This window comes from Mauremys reevesii, linkage group 17 (assembly GCF_016161935.1).
Source record: "Mauremys reevesii isolate NIE-2019 linkage group 17, ASM1616193v1, whole genome shotgun sequence".
Classification (NCBI taxonomy): domain Eukaryota; kingdom Metazoa; phylum Chordata; order Testudines; family Geoemydidae; genus Mauremys; species Mauremys reevesii.
The window spans coordinates 125686-141559 of NC_052639.1; the positions used below are offsets into that span (position 1 = coordinate 125686).

General features: G+C 57.6%; 2 protein-coding genes across 12 annotated transcripts in view; both read right to left on the bottom strand.

Moving 5' to 3' along the window:
* LOC120385046 (alpha-2-macroglobulin-like protein 1) overlaps positions 1-15874 on the bottom strand; it is a 224513-nt gene that overhangs the window by 18290 nt on the left and 190349 nt on the right. The window lies entirely within an intron of this gene.
* The window catches only part of LOC120385047 (alpha-2-macroglobulin-like protein 1), a 56151-nt gene that overhangs the window by 6810 nt on the left and 33467 nt on the right, over positions 1-15874 (bottom strand). Inside the window, exons 17-24 of one of the 2 annotated variants that reach the window (XM_039504142.1) lie at positions 5731-5836; positions 4204-4351; positions 3431-3656; positions 3059-3185; positions 2400-2521; positions 1762-1813; positions 1093-1167; positions 508-684 (exon numbers count right to left, since the gene is read on the bottom strand). In XM_039504142.1, coding sequence (XP_039360076.1) covers positions 508-684; positions 1093-1167; positions 1762-1813; positions 2400-2521; positions 3059-3185; positions 3431-3656; positions 4204-4351; positions 5731-5836 — 1033 coding nt within the window. Of the gene's footprint in view, positions 1-507; positions 685-1092; positions 1168-1761; positions 1814-2399; positions 2522-3058; positions 3186-3430; positions 3657-4203; positions 4364-5730; positions 5837-15874 lie in introns of both variants that reach the window. The other variant, XM_039504141.1, reaches the window with a different exon arrangement.

Sequence of the window (15874 nt, forward strand, 5' to 3'; positions counted from 1 at the left end):
TGAGTGAGAGGCTGGAGGGAGTTTCAATTTGAAGCTGGCTGGGATATGGAGGGGAGCCCCGATGGGGCTTGGGCTTCCCAACGGGGCTGTGGCCTCCCTGCAGGCCCCAGATGGACCTAACTAAAGGGGGTCCTGTTGTCTGTACCGTCAAGACCTGTGTTCCTGTCATCTAAATAAACCTTCTGTTTTACTGGCTTGCTGAGAGTCACGTCTGACTGTGAAGTAGGGGTGCACGATCCTCTGGCTTTCCCCAGTACCCCACCTGGGCTGACTCGCTGTGGGAAGCGCACAGAGGGGCAGAGGATGCTGAATGCTCCAAGGACAGACCCAGGAGGTGAAGCCGTGTGAGCTTCTTGCCCTGCAGAGAGTCTGCTCCAAGGGAGAGGAGGCTCCCCAAAGTCCTGACTGGCTTTGTGGGGAGCAGTTCCAGAGCATCGCCCAGGGACTCCGTGACACCCTCGCAAGGCCCCGCCATTCCCGGGGGTGCAGGAGTGGGAGGACACTCACCGCTCTGGAGGAAACCCTTGGCTTTGTCTCTGATCTCTGGGCTCAGCTGCCCGCTCTTCTCCAGGTACTGCTGGATGTAGATGTTGGGAGCGAACCGGACCATGTTCTGCTCCCCGCAGCCGTAGGGCATGGCCAGCAGGCGGTCTATGTTCTGCAGAGCCGTGCCCATTATGTCTCCTGGCACCAAGGGAGTTGGGGGAGCAGAGAATTACCAGGCTGCACAACAGCTGCCCTGTCCCTTACACCACACCAATGGAGCCCTGGCATTGGGGGGCCCAGAGCCCCCAGTTTGATTCAGGCCTGGTTGGGTTACGTGGATACGTCGTGATGAATGGCCAAGACGCCAATGCCCTGGCACAGCTTCATGGCATCACCGCGGGAGTCTATTGCCCCTCACTGGGGACAAGGCCCTGGAGCACAGACTGCAGGGACCAGTCCTGCCACGGCCCCAGACACCCACTAGACCTCATTGGTCTTTTCCATCCGTGATGCCCCGGCCTTGCTGATCAGCGCGCTGGGCCGGAGACGGGCCGGTTGGCAAAGGGCACCGTGCCCTGGCAGGGATGGGGCAGGGGAATTCCTTACCCAGGACAGTCACATGGGCCCGCTCGGACCCTGCCAGGACATTCACAGGCAGCTGCAAGGAGATTTCTTCGGAGGCTGCGTAACACGAAGGCAAAGACACACCGTTAAAGTCCTGTTGGGAACCTGCCCCTGCCTCCAGCCAATCAGATCCCTCCATTCCTCACCGTCCGGGGCTCTCGCCCAGTCACAGCCCCTCTCCCAAGCTCCCCCGGCCGTGACACGTACGTGCCCTTGAGGGCGAGGGCTGGGGGATCTCAGCGGGGGGACCTGCCTGTGGGACTCGGTCCCTCTCCTGGCCCCAGAGAGCCGGTGAGACAAGCTCTGCAGGGAGCATCGTGCACGCGGGGGCCAGGCTGCAGGGGAGAGGAGCTGGCGCAACAGGGGCCCAGTGAGACTTGGGAGCAGGATCCGGACGTGCTCAAGCCTTCGGCCCCTGGCAGACGGTTCCATAACTGCCCACTAGGGGGTGCATCTTCCCTGGGCAGCTGGGCTTGGACCCTGTCCCAGGCAGGACATTGGCCTGGATGCCCCCTGGTCCGGTCCGGCCTGGCGGCTCCTGTGCCCCTAGCTGGGCCATCCAGTGGCTCAGCCATCACTGACGTGCCGCAGCAAAGAGACTCCCCGCGTTAGTGACACCCACTGAGCCCCGCACAGGCGCTGGGATCCTACCTTCCTGGCAGAGCAGGGAGCTGTGCGCCTTCTCCTCCAGGATCCCCCCCGGCTGTGGGGAAGGAGCATCAGACAGAAGGTCAGGAGAAGGGACTGTGCACGTAACAGCCTGACAGGGCCTGCTGGGTCAGCCAGTGCCGCTAGCCAGGGCAGGATCATCCCCTACAGCCCGTGCTGTGGGGCTCGGGCACATCCAGCTCTCAGCGCCCCAGCAATGGGGCTCCCATCCCTTCCCCGGGGAGACTGTTCCCAGCCCAGCAGATCTCGCGGCTTCCTCCTCTTCAGCACGGAGCTTCCCTCTGCTAGTTCCCTCCGCCCCCTCGAGCCCTCCCGTGTGTCACTCTCAGCCGCCTCGAGCCCTCCCGTGTGTCACACTCAGCCACCCCCCTTGGGCTAACCCCCGTCTCTGTCTGCCCCCGGACTCTCCCGCCAGCTCCCTGATCTCGCTGGCATGGGACCGCGTGACGGGGCAGTGCAGGTCGGGGTCCAGGACGTGGACGGTGCGGTGCTGGGACATTACTTTCTGTGGCAGGACAAAGAACAATCACAAGTGCAGACTCGGCCCACGGCCACCAGGGGGTGAGACCCAGGCCCCGGATCTCCCTCCGCTCTGCCCAGAGGCCCCGACCGACACTGACCTGGACCAGCAGGGGCTTTATCACAGTGTCCACTCGCCCTTGGGCCGGCACCACGGCCAGCTCGTTGCCGCACAGCTCCTCGGTGTGCAGAGCCTCGGCGCTGACGGTGAAGTTCACCTCCCCTGCAGAGCAAGGCGGGAGACGCCCCTGTTAGACAGACCAGCGCCCCTGCCCGAGGCAGAGAGGAGCCCGGGTCCGAGGATGGGAGGATACTTGAAGGGGAAGGGTGGTGAAGTAGGGAGAGAATAGTAGTAAAAGAAAGAAAATGAAGAGAGAGCGTGAGAGGGAATGGGGAGAAAAGAGAGAGAAGGCCAGAGGGGAAGGGAAGGACGGAGGGAAGTGACTGTGGGAAATGGTGATTAGGACGTAAGAGGTTTCACTGCTGGGGCATCCTCTCAGCCCGCCCCCCCGACAGCTCTTCTCATCCACTCCGCTTGGAACCAAGCCCTGAGTGACCCCATCCTGCGCCCTCCTCCTCACTGCCAGCACAGAGCCTCCAATGCCCCTTACCCGTCTGTCCCCCACGCAGAGCCTCCGAAGGCCCCTACCTGCCTCCCTAGTGTGAAGGCTCCAGCACCCCTTCTCTGCCCCCCGCCACTGTGCAGAGCCCCCCCTTCCCTGTCCCTCCCCTCCAGCACAGAGCCCCCATCGCCCCTTACCCAGGCTGCTCGCCGTCACCTCCCACTGGAAGGTTTTCCCTTCGTCTGCACAGAGGCAGCTGGTGTAGGCGCCGTCCTCGCCCGCCTGCACCTGGAACTGCGCAGACTCTGCCAGCGTCACCCGCACCTGTGGGGCCCAACACGAGAACCCCCTTAGGGCTGTGGGGGACGCGCTCACACGCGCCAGCTCCAGCCGAGACGTGACGCCTCTGGGGATCAGGCCCCCTCACCGCGATGTGCTGACCCCAGTGGTCACAGGGTCAGGGCCAGTGACTGCCGGTGCCACTCGCCGGCCTGCGCCGCTGCCCAGCCCCCCAGCCCCAGGTCACTGGCCCCAGCAGCCCCCGCAGCCCAGCCCCAGGCGGCGCTCACCTTGATGCACTGCCGCAGGTAGTTGAAGACGGTGGCCTTTAGGGCGAAGGCCTCTCCCCGGATCACGGAGTACAGCAAGGCCAGCTCCACAAAGAAGGGTTTGAAGGCCGTGAAGGTGGCCGTGGGTGAGAGCCCAAAGCCCAGCTCCGCCGTGCAGAACATCCCAGCTTTCCACTCCGTGATGGTGTCGGGCACCGAGACTGGGACGTCCTTGGTGCCCCCCTCGCTGCGCCGGGACGGAAACAAACAGCGTCAGACACGCGGCCGCCCCCTGGGAAGCGCCCACGAGCACGGCCACCGGAGACGTCCCTGCCCGACCCTCTGCTGGGCTGGGGCCAGAAACAGGCCAATCCCAGACAGCAGAGAGGGGAAGGGCTGTCAGTGCCCCCATCTCCTCCCCTCTTCCGCCCCACGCCAGCTAGCGTAGGATCCTTCCCTTCCCCGGGGCTCTCCGGGCTGGGCTCAATGTCCCACGGGATGGGGATCCCCCCTTCCGCAGCCGGACACGTATCCCTGTCAGGGGCTATTCCTGGGGTCAGCCTCAGTTCCCCCTGCTCGGGATCCCCGGCTCCTCCCACCTGTACCCCATGTGCCACCTTCAATTCCCCACTGCTGTGCTGGGTTCCTCTCTACTGGCAACAGGGCGCAGGAACCAGCCCCACACGGACAGCCGGCCCTCCCCCACCACTACGCCACCTCTGGGAGCTGCTGCTTTCCAGGGTCTGGCCTGGAGGCCACTCTGCAGGGACGGTCTGTGACAGCTCCTCACTCACCCCACAGGCACCAGGTCCCACAGCCACGTCTCTGGGAAGTACACACGTGGCGCTGCCTCCTCCTGGGTGCTGGGTCCTGGTGCTAGCAGGCCATTGATCGCTGGGGTCCCTGCTTCACTATCCACACTTTCTGCCTCAGGGATCATGTCTAGAAAAGATACTAAGGGGGGGTTGAGGGAGCCCCACACAGTATTGGGGCAAATCCAGACGATGATTCACGTGTGTTTGCACCTGCAAAGTCTCGGTGTTTGGAGACATTTCAGGGGCTGCATGTGGCCCCTGGGAGCTCTAAGAACTGACCCCTGCTGGCAGGGTTGGGGCTGGAGGGGTCGGGCTGGGGGTGTCCTACATGCAGCACACACTGGTGGACTCAGCACGTGGGCAGGAGCCAGGAGCCCTGAGCTCAGTCCCAGCTCTGCCCGAGCAGCGTTAAAGGTACGTTGCACTCCCAGAGCCCTGCACAAAGAGCCGCTAGCCAGGCAGGTCAAATCATTAGCCGCACTGAGCAGCTGGAACATAGAGGCCTAGAGAGGCTCAGTGTGTTTCTACCGCAACCACCGAGCACGAGTGGGCATTGCAGGACCCCATGTGATCTCCTCCATAACACCCAGCTTGACTCTCAGATCCCAGGGCAGCACATGGGGCTGGAGCTAGAAAAGCCGTTGGTCTCTGTGAAAGTAAGAACATAAGAACGGCTCTACCGGGTCAGACCAAAAGTGCATCTAGCCCAGTATCCTGTCTGCTGACAGTGGCCAGAGCCAGGTGCCCCAGAGGGAATGAACAGAACAGGGACTTATCTAGTGATCCATCTCCCGTTGCCCATTCCCAGCTTCTGGCAAACAGAGGCTAGGGACACTGTCCCTGCCCAGCCTGGCTAACAGTTGTTGATGGACCTGTGCTTCATGAATTTTTCTAATTCTTTTTTGAACCCTGTTATAGCCTTGGCCTTCACAACATCCTCTGGCAAAGAGTTCCAGCCAAAGGAGGAGGAGCAGAGTTGAATTGGAAGAGTCAGATGCAGGGCTGGCCCCAGGCCCCAGCACGCCAAGTGCGTGCTTGGGGCAGCAAGCCGCCGGGGGCACTCTGCCGGTTGCTGCTGGGGCGGCAGGCAGGCTGCCTTCGGCGGCTTGCCTGCGGGAGGTCCGCTGGTCCCGTGGCTTCGGTGGACCTCCTGCAGGCAAGCTGCTGAACGCAGCCTGACTGCTGTGCTTGGGCGGCGAAATGCCTAGAGCCGGCCCTGGTCAGATGATTATGTGTACCCAGCCCCCACTGAATACACTGGAGAAAACCTCCCACCCTGGGCCCTGCCCCTTTGAAAATAAGGGACAAACTCTCACCCTCGGCTTCTTTGAGAACCATGGAGAAACCCCCACCCTCCACCTCACTGAGAACAATGGAACTGACAAGGACAGTGTTAGAACCCAGGTCCCAGGCCTGAGCCACGAGCCCATGCGTCTCCCCTCACAGGGCAGAGAGGGCATTTGGAATTGCTGATCAAGGGGGATGGAAGCTCCCAGCCCCACTGACCTACTGTGTGGTATCCGAATTCAGAGTCATAATAAAAGTCCATTGAGAGTCCATGTTCACAGGGCTGCTTGGCATTGGTGTTGGTGAGAATTTTCAAAGCCGCATCCTGGGAGAGAAGGAAGACGGAGGTAAATGCATGAGGAGCAGCGAAAGCACCAGAGGTGGTGTGATGCCTGTTGTTACTGCCCAAGGTCACACAGCAAGACAGCAACACAGGAGCAGAATTCACAGAGACTCGGCTGCTGCCCAGCACTCTGCAACTGCTTTGCAAAGGGGCGGAACCAGTATTTTACATATGGGGAAACTGAGGCACTGAGCCACAGAGAACAGAGAGGGGAAAGACCCATCGGCTCATCTCTCCACCCCCTCGTCCCCCGGGGCCAGGGCAGGGCTGATCCTTACAGCACTTCTTCCTGGGGGTTTGGTTTTAGCACTAAAAGTCCCAAGCGAGGGGGCCTCATCTAGGAGACGATTCCAGCCTCACACATCACACTGTCGGGCCGTTCTCCTGCTGACAGTTCCAGCAGCTGGATCCCAGGACTCCTCGCTGTGCCCCATGACAGGCAGCGTGGGCCGGAGGCTGGGATACTGGGCTGGGAGTCAGGACACCTGGGTTCTGTTCCTACCTTCGCGGCCCACGTGGGCAGGTCCCGTCTCCTCTCTAGTCGCTTCCCTCCCTTTGCCGGTCAGCCTGGGAGCTCTCGGGGGCAGGGGCATGTGTGACTGTCTGTTAAACGCCCCGAATTGTCCTGGGCGCAGACTGCAGGTTGCCCAGCGGTGCCCCTGCCCTTCTGGACTGGGGTGAGCCCCTCATCCTGCCCCGCTGAACACCAGGCAATGAAGAGTTAAGGGAGGTGCCACCCCAGCCCAGCCTCAGCTCTGCCCAGGAGCTGGCACTGCCCATGGGGAAGGTGCCGGAGGTGGCGCCATGGGCAGTGGACGGGACGAATGACTGAGAAGGGGCCCTTGGCTGTGGGACATGATGGGAATTGCTGTGAGGCTGCGGCTGTGCTCACTGCGCTGGGTGCAGCTGGGGCAGGAGAGGGGCCCGTCAACCTCGAAGGGTCCAGGCTGCCTCAGTCCAGCTCTGAGGAGCCTGCTGGGATTCTCCTAACCGGGTGCTGGAGGCTTTGCCCTTCCCTCTGCTCGATGCTCATTTTCTTGGCAACCCTCTGCAGGAACGGCAGCGTCTGCACGTGGCTCTTATAGCCCTTGAAAACGTCGCCCTCAACCCCAGATTTCGGTCTCGGGCAAAACTGCCAAACGGAGCCACTGCAGAGCGGAGGCAATGGGCGGAACCTGCAGCCTCTGAAACCTGCCCCGGGTGGGGCCTGAACTCACAGCCCGTGGGCACCCTGGAGATTCACGGGCCACAGCACGTCCCCCAGCGCCCCTCGGTCACTGTGACACCTGACTGCCTGCAAACCCGCTGGCTCCACGGAGCCCCAGCCTGGCTGCACATGTGCCTCCCACTCTCTGGGGCCTCCATTCAGGTCACCCACCCCCCATCAGGGCAAACAGCATGATGAGAACCGGGCGGTCGTGTAAACCCGTTTCATGAGGGGGGCTGTATCTTGGCCCCCCCCACTCAAATGACCCCACATGTAGCCCACTAGCCCCACCCTGCCCTGCATGAGGCACAGCAAATCTCAGGCCAGGCTGTGGATGTCAGAGCACTCAGACACTCCTCTTTAATCAGCCAGCGACACTCAACCTCCGCTCAAGCAGAGCTGCCACCCCCCTGCAATGTGCAGCACCCGCCCATGGCAGCATCTGTCTGGTCCCCTGGTACCCAGAACCCAGCCCCCGCCCACCTGGGAACAGTTCTGGGGAGTGACTTGGCCACTGGGCAGCCCCGAGATGCCGCGGTGCGCGCGGTGCTGGGTGCCATGGGCAGTACGCCCACTGGATGGGCGCTGGCAGGGGGAGGGCAGGTCCTAGCCCATTCCACTATGGCCGTCTGACTGGGCTCAGGCCCTGGGGAGGCTGCCAACACTCAGAGCAATCCCCAGCTGGGACAGAGCCCCGGTCTCCTGACTCCAGGGCCCCTGAGGGCTTTGGGAGGATGTCGTCCATCCCTCCCTCTGGCGGGGCAAGATGCCATCACCCTCCGCACCCGTCATAAACATACAGCTAAGGGTAGCATAAAATTCCTCCTTTACCTGTAAGGGGTTAAGAAGCTCAAATAACCTGTTTGGTACCTGACCAAAAGGACCAATAAGGGAAGAAGATACTTTCAAATCTGTGGGGAGAGGGACCAGGGCAGGAAAAAAACATCTCCTAAAACCCTACCTGAAAATAAGCATCTAAGATTACAAAAATTGTAAGTAATAGCAAGGAATTGTGTTAGATTATCTTTTGTTTTAGCTTGTGAATTTTCCCTATGCTAAGAGGGAGGTTTATTCCTGGTTTTCCTAAGTTTGAAGTTGAGCCTAGAGGGGAATCCTCTGTGTTTTAACTCTTTTTATTACCCTGTAAAATTACCTTCCATCCTGATTTTACAGAGGTGCTTCTTTTACTTTTTTCTTTATAATAAAGTTTTTCTTTTAAAAACCTGATTGGTTTTTAGTGTCCTAAAAACCAAAGGGTTGGTCTGTGCTCACTCGGTTAACCTACTGGTTGGTAGATTATTGTCAAGCCTCCCCAGGAAAGGGGGGATATTGTGGGGAAACAGGAACTCCAAGTGGTCCTTTTCCTGAATCTTTGTCTAACTCACAACAATACCGTCCAAGGACAAGGAAGGATTTGTGCCTTGGGGAAGTTCTGAACCTAAGTTGGTAGAAATAAGCTTAGGGGGTCTTTCATGCGGGTCCCCACATCTGTACCCCAGAGTTCAGAGTGGGGAGGGAACCCTGACATGGTGGCAGCACCATGGGATCATTTTGAACCAGAAGCACAGACCTCAGGATTTTAAAAACATTGTTTCTTTTGGCTGATTGTAAACCAGGGAGGTTTTTTTTTTTTAAGGACTTTTTTTTTTTTTTAAAGCAGAGAGCAGCTGGAGTTTTTTTCTTTGCCTGGAGGCAGAGGAGTTAAGTTATAACAAGGGAATTCACAAGTTGGGTTTGTTTTTTTTCTTTCTAGCTCTCGGGTTAGGCTAGGCTGAGCACAGGAAGGCTACGATGACGGAAAGTGAGGTTCAAAAGAAAAAGACAGTTACTCACCTTTGTAGCTGTTGTTCTTCGAGATATGTTGCTCATATCCATTCCAATTAGGTGTGTGCGCGCCGCGTGCACGCTCGTTGGAGAAAATTTACCCTGGCAACACCCAGTGGGTCGGCTGTGGAGCCCCCTGGAGCGGCACCTTTATGGCACCGGATATATACCCTGGCTGACCCAGCGCCCACTCAGTTCCTTCTTACCGCCCATGATGGTCATTGGATCTGTGGAGTTCAGCTTTGCTGCTCTCCACTCTAGTTATAGTGTAAATAGTTCTAGTGGATTAGTAGGGTTCTTCCCTCCTCCCCATCGGTAGCTTGGGCTCCAGGCTTTAAACCCTGCATGTCCTGCTCCAAGCCCATGCCAATGGGTGACCCCCATGACTCTTGCCTAAAGTGTCTGGGGGAAATCTCATCAGACTGAGAAGTGCAGGATCTGCAAAGGTTTCCGGCCCCGGACTAAAAATGTGCGGGACTTTCATCTGCGACAGCTCCTCATGGAGGCAGCTCTTAGCCCTCAACCTCCAGCACTGTGCCAAGATGCAGCGCCGAGCGCTTCGGTGCACAGCACCCTGGTGGCAACAGTAGGAACTGCACCGCGGATGGACTCTGATAGAGTCCTAATTGGAATGGTGGAAGATCTGTCTTTCCTATTGCAAAAAACCGGTTACTTACCTTTCTGTAACTGTTGTTCTTTGAGATGTGTTGCTCATATCTATTCCAGTTAGGTGTGTGTGCGCGCCACGTGCATGGATGTCGGAAACTTTTACCCTAGCAGCTACCCATCAGGCCGGCTTGGGAGCCCCCTGGAGTGGCACTGATATGGCGATCCATATAAGCCCCTGCCGGCCCGACCCCCATTCAGTTCCTTCTTGCCGGCTACTCTGACAGAGAGGAAGGTGGGTGGGAATGGAATAGATATGAGCAACACATCTCGAAGAACAACAAGAAGAAAGGTAAGAAACCGTTTTTTCTTCTTCGAGTGATTGCTCATATCAATTCCAGTTAGGTGACTCCCAAGCCTTACCTCAGAAGTGGGGTTGGAGTCAAGGAACCGCAGATTGGAGGATTGCTCTGCCAAAGGCTGAATCATCCCGAGAGTGCTGGAAGATGGCCTAGTGGGACGTGAATGTGTGAACTGAGGCCCATGTGGCAGCCCTGCAGATTTCCTGGAGAGGAATGTGTGCCAGAAAGGCAGCTGATGACGCCTGAGCTCTCGTGGAGTGAGCCGTGACAGCAGGCAGAGGGACATTTGCCAAGTTGTAGCAAGCATGAATACACCCGGTGATCCACGATGATATTCACTGAGAGGAGACCAGGTGCCTTTCATCCATTCCGCGATGGCGACAAACAACTGGGTTGTTTTACAGAAGGGCTTTGTTCAGTCTATATAGAAGGCAAGTGCCCTTCTGACGTCCAGAGAATGGAGACGCTGTTCCCGAAGGTCAGCATGCGGTTTTGTTTAGAAAACCGGTAGGAAGATATCCTGGCTCACATGAAAGTGGGACACCACTTTTGGCAGAAAGGCCGGGTGAGGTCTTAGTTGAACTTTATCTTTATGAAAAACAGTATAGGGCGGTTCACATGTGAGAGCCCGTAGTTCGGACACCTGACGTGCGGAAATGATGGCCACTAGGAAGGCAACCTTCCAGGAGAGATAGAGAAGTGAGCAGGAGGCCAGTGGTTCGAAAGAAGGGCCCATAAGGCAGGAGAGGACCAAGTTAAGGTCCCATGCAGGCATGGGTGGCTTCGTTGGAGAATGGATTTTCTCCAGGCCTTTGAGGAAACGCTGCATGACCAGGTGTGCAAACACTGAGCGCTCGGCCACGCCTGGGTGAAATGCAGAGATGACCGCGAGGTGATCCTTAAGGGATCCAAAGGCTAGGTGCTGGTCCTTTAAGAACATCAGGTAGTCCAAGATGCACGGAATCAGAGCCTAGAGCGGGAGCACCTGCCACTGAGCGCACCAGCTGGAAAACCTCTTCCACTTGGCCTCGTAGGTAAGCCTAGTCGACACTAGGTAAGCTTGTGACTTTCGAGAAGCACCCACCTTACCGAGTCCGAACAGGTGCGTTCAGCCAGGTTCAGCCACGGATCCTCCAGGCCCGTGAGGTGGAGCGACTGAAGGTCCGGGTGCAGGAGATGACTGTGGTTCTGAGAGATGAGGTCAGAGCTGAGAGGGAAACGTAGGGGAGTCTGAATTGACAGGTCCAACAGGACAGGGTACCAACACTGGCATGGTCAGGCAGGGGCTACCAGTATGACATCTGCCTTGTCCCGGCGGAGCTTGAGGAGCACCTTGTGGACCAGCGGGAATGGTGGGAAGGCATAAAGCAATTGTGCCTGACCACGTGATCTGGAAGGTGTCTGCTCTCAAGCCCGGACTGTGACCCTGGAAGAAACAGAAAGCTGGGCACTTCCTGTTGGTCCGCAAAGCGAACAAGTCAACTCAGGTAAACCCCCAGGTATGGAAAATGGAATGATATCTGGACATATCGACCATTCGTGTGTAAGAAAACGCCTGCTCAAGCTGTCCGCCAGGACGTTCTGGACACCCGGCAGGTATGAGGCCTGAAGGTTGATGGAGTGGGCTAAGCAGAAGTCCCACAGAAGGAGGGCTTCTTGGCAGAGTGGCAATGACTGGGCTCCGCCTTGCTTGTTCAGGTAGAACATGGCCGTGGTGTTGTCTGTTAGGACTGCTACGCAGTGGCCCCGCAAGTGGGGAAGAAAGGCTTGGCACGCAAAGTGGATCGCTCTGAGCTCTCTGATGTTGATGTGTAACAACAGCTCACTTTCATTCCATATGCCCTGCGTTGACAGGCCCCCGAGGTGGGCCCCCCAACCCAGGGCAGATGCGTCTGTAACCAGAGTCAAGGTGCGTTGAGGAGGATGGAATGGGACGCCAGCACCCACCATCCGAGGATTCAGCCACCATTGCAGGGAGTCGAGTGTGCACTTTGGGACCGTGAGGACCATTTCTAGACTGTCACGTCCCAGTCAGTAGGCTGACGCCAACCATGTCTGTAGAGGCCTGAGTCTTAGCCTGGCGTGCTGCACCACGTAGGTACAGCAGCAACCTGAGGCACTGCCTTGCTGTGGTGGTGGGAAACTTGAAAAGGCTGGTAATTATGCCTGCTATAGCCAGGTGCCGTGCTTCCGGAAGGAAAGCCATTGCTTGGTTTGCGTCCAGGACTGCTCCTATAAACTCTATTGTTTGAATAGGGGAGAGGACAGATTTGCTGATGTTTATCATGATGCCCAAGTGAGTGAATGTGTCTGTGACAATTTGTACCTGAGACTGGACATGTTGGCAAGACCGTCCCCATATAAGACGGTCGTCGAGGTATGGAAAGATGTGCACATGATGTCGGCGAAGAAAAGCTGCCATGACCGCCATGCACTTGGTAAAGATGCAGGGGGCTGTGCACAAGCCATACGGGAGGGCTGTGAACTTGCCCACCATGAAACAGAGGAAACCTCTGGGCGTCGGAGTAATCGAAATGTGAAAGTACGTGTCTTTCATACTGAGTGCAGCATACCAGTCTCCTGGATCCAGTGAGGGAATGATAGTGGTTAAAGAGACCATACGGAACTTCAGGTTGACGATGTACTTGTTGAACTCCCTGAGGTCTAGAATGGGTCTTAGGCCTCCCTTTGCCATGGGGACAAGGAAATAGCCGGAGTAGAAACCCTTGCCCCTGAACTCCTGAGGAACTTCCTCCACTGCCCCCAGGGCAAGGAGGGATTGAACCTCCTGGTCGAGGAGTTGCTCATGAGAAGGGTCCCTGAAGAGAGACGGGGAAGGGGAGTGGGAGGGTGAGATGGAACGGAAATGGATAGAATATCCCATCTGCACCGTGTGGAGGACCCAACGGTCCGATTTAATATGAGACCAGGCATTGTAGAAACGGGATAGATGGTTCAGGAAGGGATAATTGTCCGCGGCGAGAGCTGGTAGTCCGTCCTCGGGCGCACCTTCAAAACGGGCGCTTTGGGCCCAGGGGTGGCTTGGACCGTCCTTGACCCTGTCTGTAAGGGGGACAAGAGGGTCTGCATCGAGAGTATCTATTTCTTTGACTAGAAAAGTCCTGCCTGGGTCTAGGTGGGAAGGGGTGCTGTTGGGTGGCCTGGGGTTTAAATGGCTTTCTTTGGTTAGCTGGGGTATGAATACCTAAGGATTTAATAGTGTTTCTTGTGTCTGTTAAGGCATGTAAACGGGAATCGGTTTGCTCTGCAAACAGGCCCTGACCATCGAAGGGGAGGTCCTGGATGGTGTGCTGAACCTCAGGCGGGAACCCTGAAGACTGGAGCCAGGCGTTCCGCCGCATAGCAATTCCCGATGCCAGGGTACACACAGCCGCATCCGCAGCATCGAAGGAACCCTGGAGGGAAGTCCAAGCAACCAATTTACCCTCCTCAGCAAAGTCCCCCAGTTCTGTACGAGCCTCTGCTGGGAGAAGATCTTGGAATCTGAGGACCACAGACCAAGAGTTAAAATTGTACCTACTGAGCATTGCCAGCTGGTTAGCAATCTGCAGCGAGAGACCCCAGTAGAATAAACCTTTCTCCCAAAAAGGTCCAGCTGTTTAGCGTCCTTCAATTTGGGAACAGGCCCTTGTTGGCCTTGTCTTTATTTCGCGTTCACCGCGTCCAGCACAAGCGAGCATGGGGCAGGGTGGGTGAAAAGGTATTCATAACCCCTGGTGGGGACAAAGTACTTTCTTTCTACCCCTTTAGCTGTGGGAGGAATGGAGGCCGGGGTTTGCCAGAGTGTCTTGGCGTAGTTTTGAGTTGTTTTATTCATGGGAAGGGCCACTCTGGAAGGCCCATCCGGGCCTAAAATGTCCACTATCGGGTCCTCCTCCTCCACAACCTCCTCAACTTGGAGGTTCATATTAAGAGCCTTAACAGTTCCTGAAAGACCCTAAAGTCCATCTTGGTCAGCCATGGGCAGCTCCTCTTAGGCGCCTGGTGTAGCTCTACCACAGGTGCTGACTCCGTGGATTGGTCTGGGTCTGGAGGGGTCTGGAGGGGGGTGGCTAAGGGTCAGCTCAGGAGGTCGGGCGTTCGAACATGATGACGGCCGGGCAACTGGGGGCGGGGGCGCCCTGGGCCTGATGATAGGCCCAGGGGGTCCAAAATTGCCACTGGGGATGCCAGTTGGGCGCTGGGGGGGGTCTTGACCGAGGCTTCCCGGGACCGACTGGGGGATGTCCGAAACCCCTGAAGCTCTCCCTGACCTTCCGGAAGGAGACTGAGATCGTGACGGCCAAGGAGGGGCAGTGTGCGAATGGAGCAAAGGGGGCACCGAGTCCCTTGGTAGGTGAGGGTCATGTGGGGATCGGCGTTGAGAGGCTGATTGTGATCGCGTCCGGTGCTGCGGTGGAGAGTGGTGCCATGATGAGGAGCGGTGCCGTGTTGATGAGCGGTGCCGTGATGGAGACCAGCGCCGAGCTGGTGATGGGTGCCGTGATAAAGAGCGATGCGACGATGGAGAGTGGTGCCGTGAAGCAGATCGGTGGCGGGCCGTGGGCTGGTGCCGTGGCAACAGTCAACATGGGGATCAGTGTTCCACACTGCGTCGGTCCGAACAGTGCCGTGAGGTTGCTGAGCTTGACCTGGACCTCTAGCGAGACCATGTTCCAGCAGTCAACAGCGACCTTGAGCAGGAATGGTTCCGAGGTTCGGGACTGCGGGACCAGTGCTGCAAGTTTAACCGGTGCCGTAAGTCAGACTGGTATCTGGGGCGGTGCCAGGACTCGGGACGGTGCCGGGACTCCGAGTGGCATGTGTCACGGAGTCCCCGGGCGATGCTCTGGAACTGCTCCCCACAAAGCCAGGCAGGACTTTGGGGAGCCTCCTCTCGCTCGGAGCAGACTGTCTTCAGGGCAACAAACTCACATGGCTTCACCTTCCTGAGTCTTTCCTTGGAGCATTCAGCATATGCCCCTCCGTGCACTTCCCACAGCGAGTTCGCCCAGGCAGGGTCCTGGGGAAGCCAGAGGGTCCTGCACCCCCACTTCGCAGTCAGATGTGACTCTCAGCCAGCCAGTAAAACAGAGGTTTATTCGATGATGGGAACATGGTCTAAAACAGAGCTTGTAGGTACAGAGAGCAGGACCCCTCAGCCGGGTCCATTCTGGGGCCCAGTGAGCCAGACACCCCCATCTGTCCTCACTTCCTGTCCCCGGCCAGCTCCAAACTGAAACCCCCTCCAGCCCCTCCTTTCTGGCCTTTTTCTCTTTCCTGGGCCAGGTGGTCACCCGATCTCTTTGTTCACCTTTAGCTATTCCCTTGCAGGGGGGAAGGGCTCCAGCCATTTGTTGCCAGGATACAGGGTGTCGGCCATTTGTGCACACTGGAGAAATGCATAGGGGAAACTGAGGCACTCACACAGTATTCAGAGGAAACACTAAGAACAGTCCCACATCTTCACAGCATGGAGTGCTGGTCTGAGGGCTTCCAGTCCAAACATCGCCAGTTTACCCTTGGATGGTATCAGAGCCAGTGCTGGGACCAGGGGCACCGGAGACATCATTTCAATGAGCCCTCTGGCGGCCTCGAAGTTATCCGGGGTGGAAGGTAATGTAATCTTGTCCACTTGCATGGTCCTTGTGCGGGACTGGCGTGAGCAGACTGGGGCCTACTGACCCTGTCCTGCTTAGAGGCCTGGTTCGAGGCTTGCTCAGTTGGGGCTGGAACAACTGCTACGGCCCTAACAGGGGATCCTCCCAAGGCTTGCTTCTTCCCAGCCACCGGGGAATGGGAACGGTGCCAAGGTGGGTGTTTTGGGGGCCCGGGAGATTGTCAGTCCCGAGATGAGCGCGGGAACTTCTGTGGTGCCGTAGATGGGTGTCAAGGTTCCTTTCCCACTCTGAACTTTAGAGTACAGATATGGGGACCTGCATGTGCACCCCTAAACTGAATTACCAGCTTAGATCTGGTTTTGCTGCCACCACTCCCAAGTACTAACTCCCTTCCCTGGGT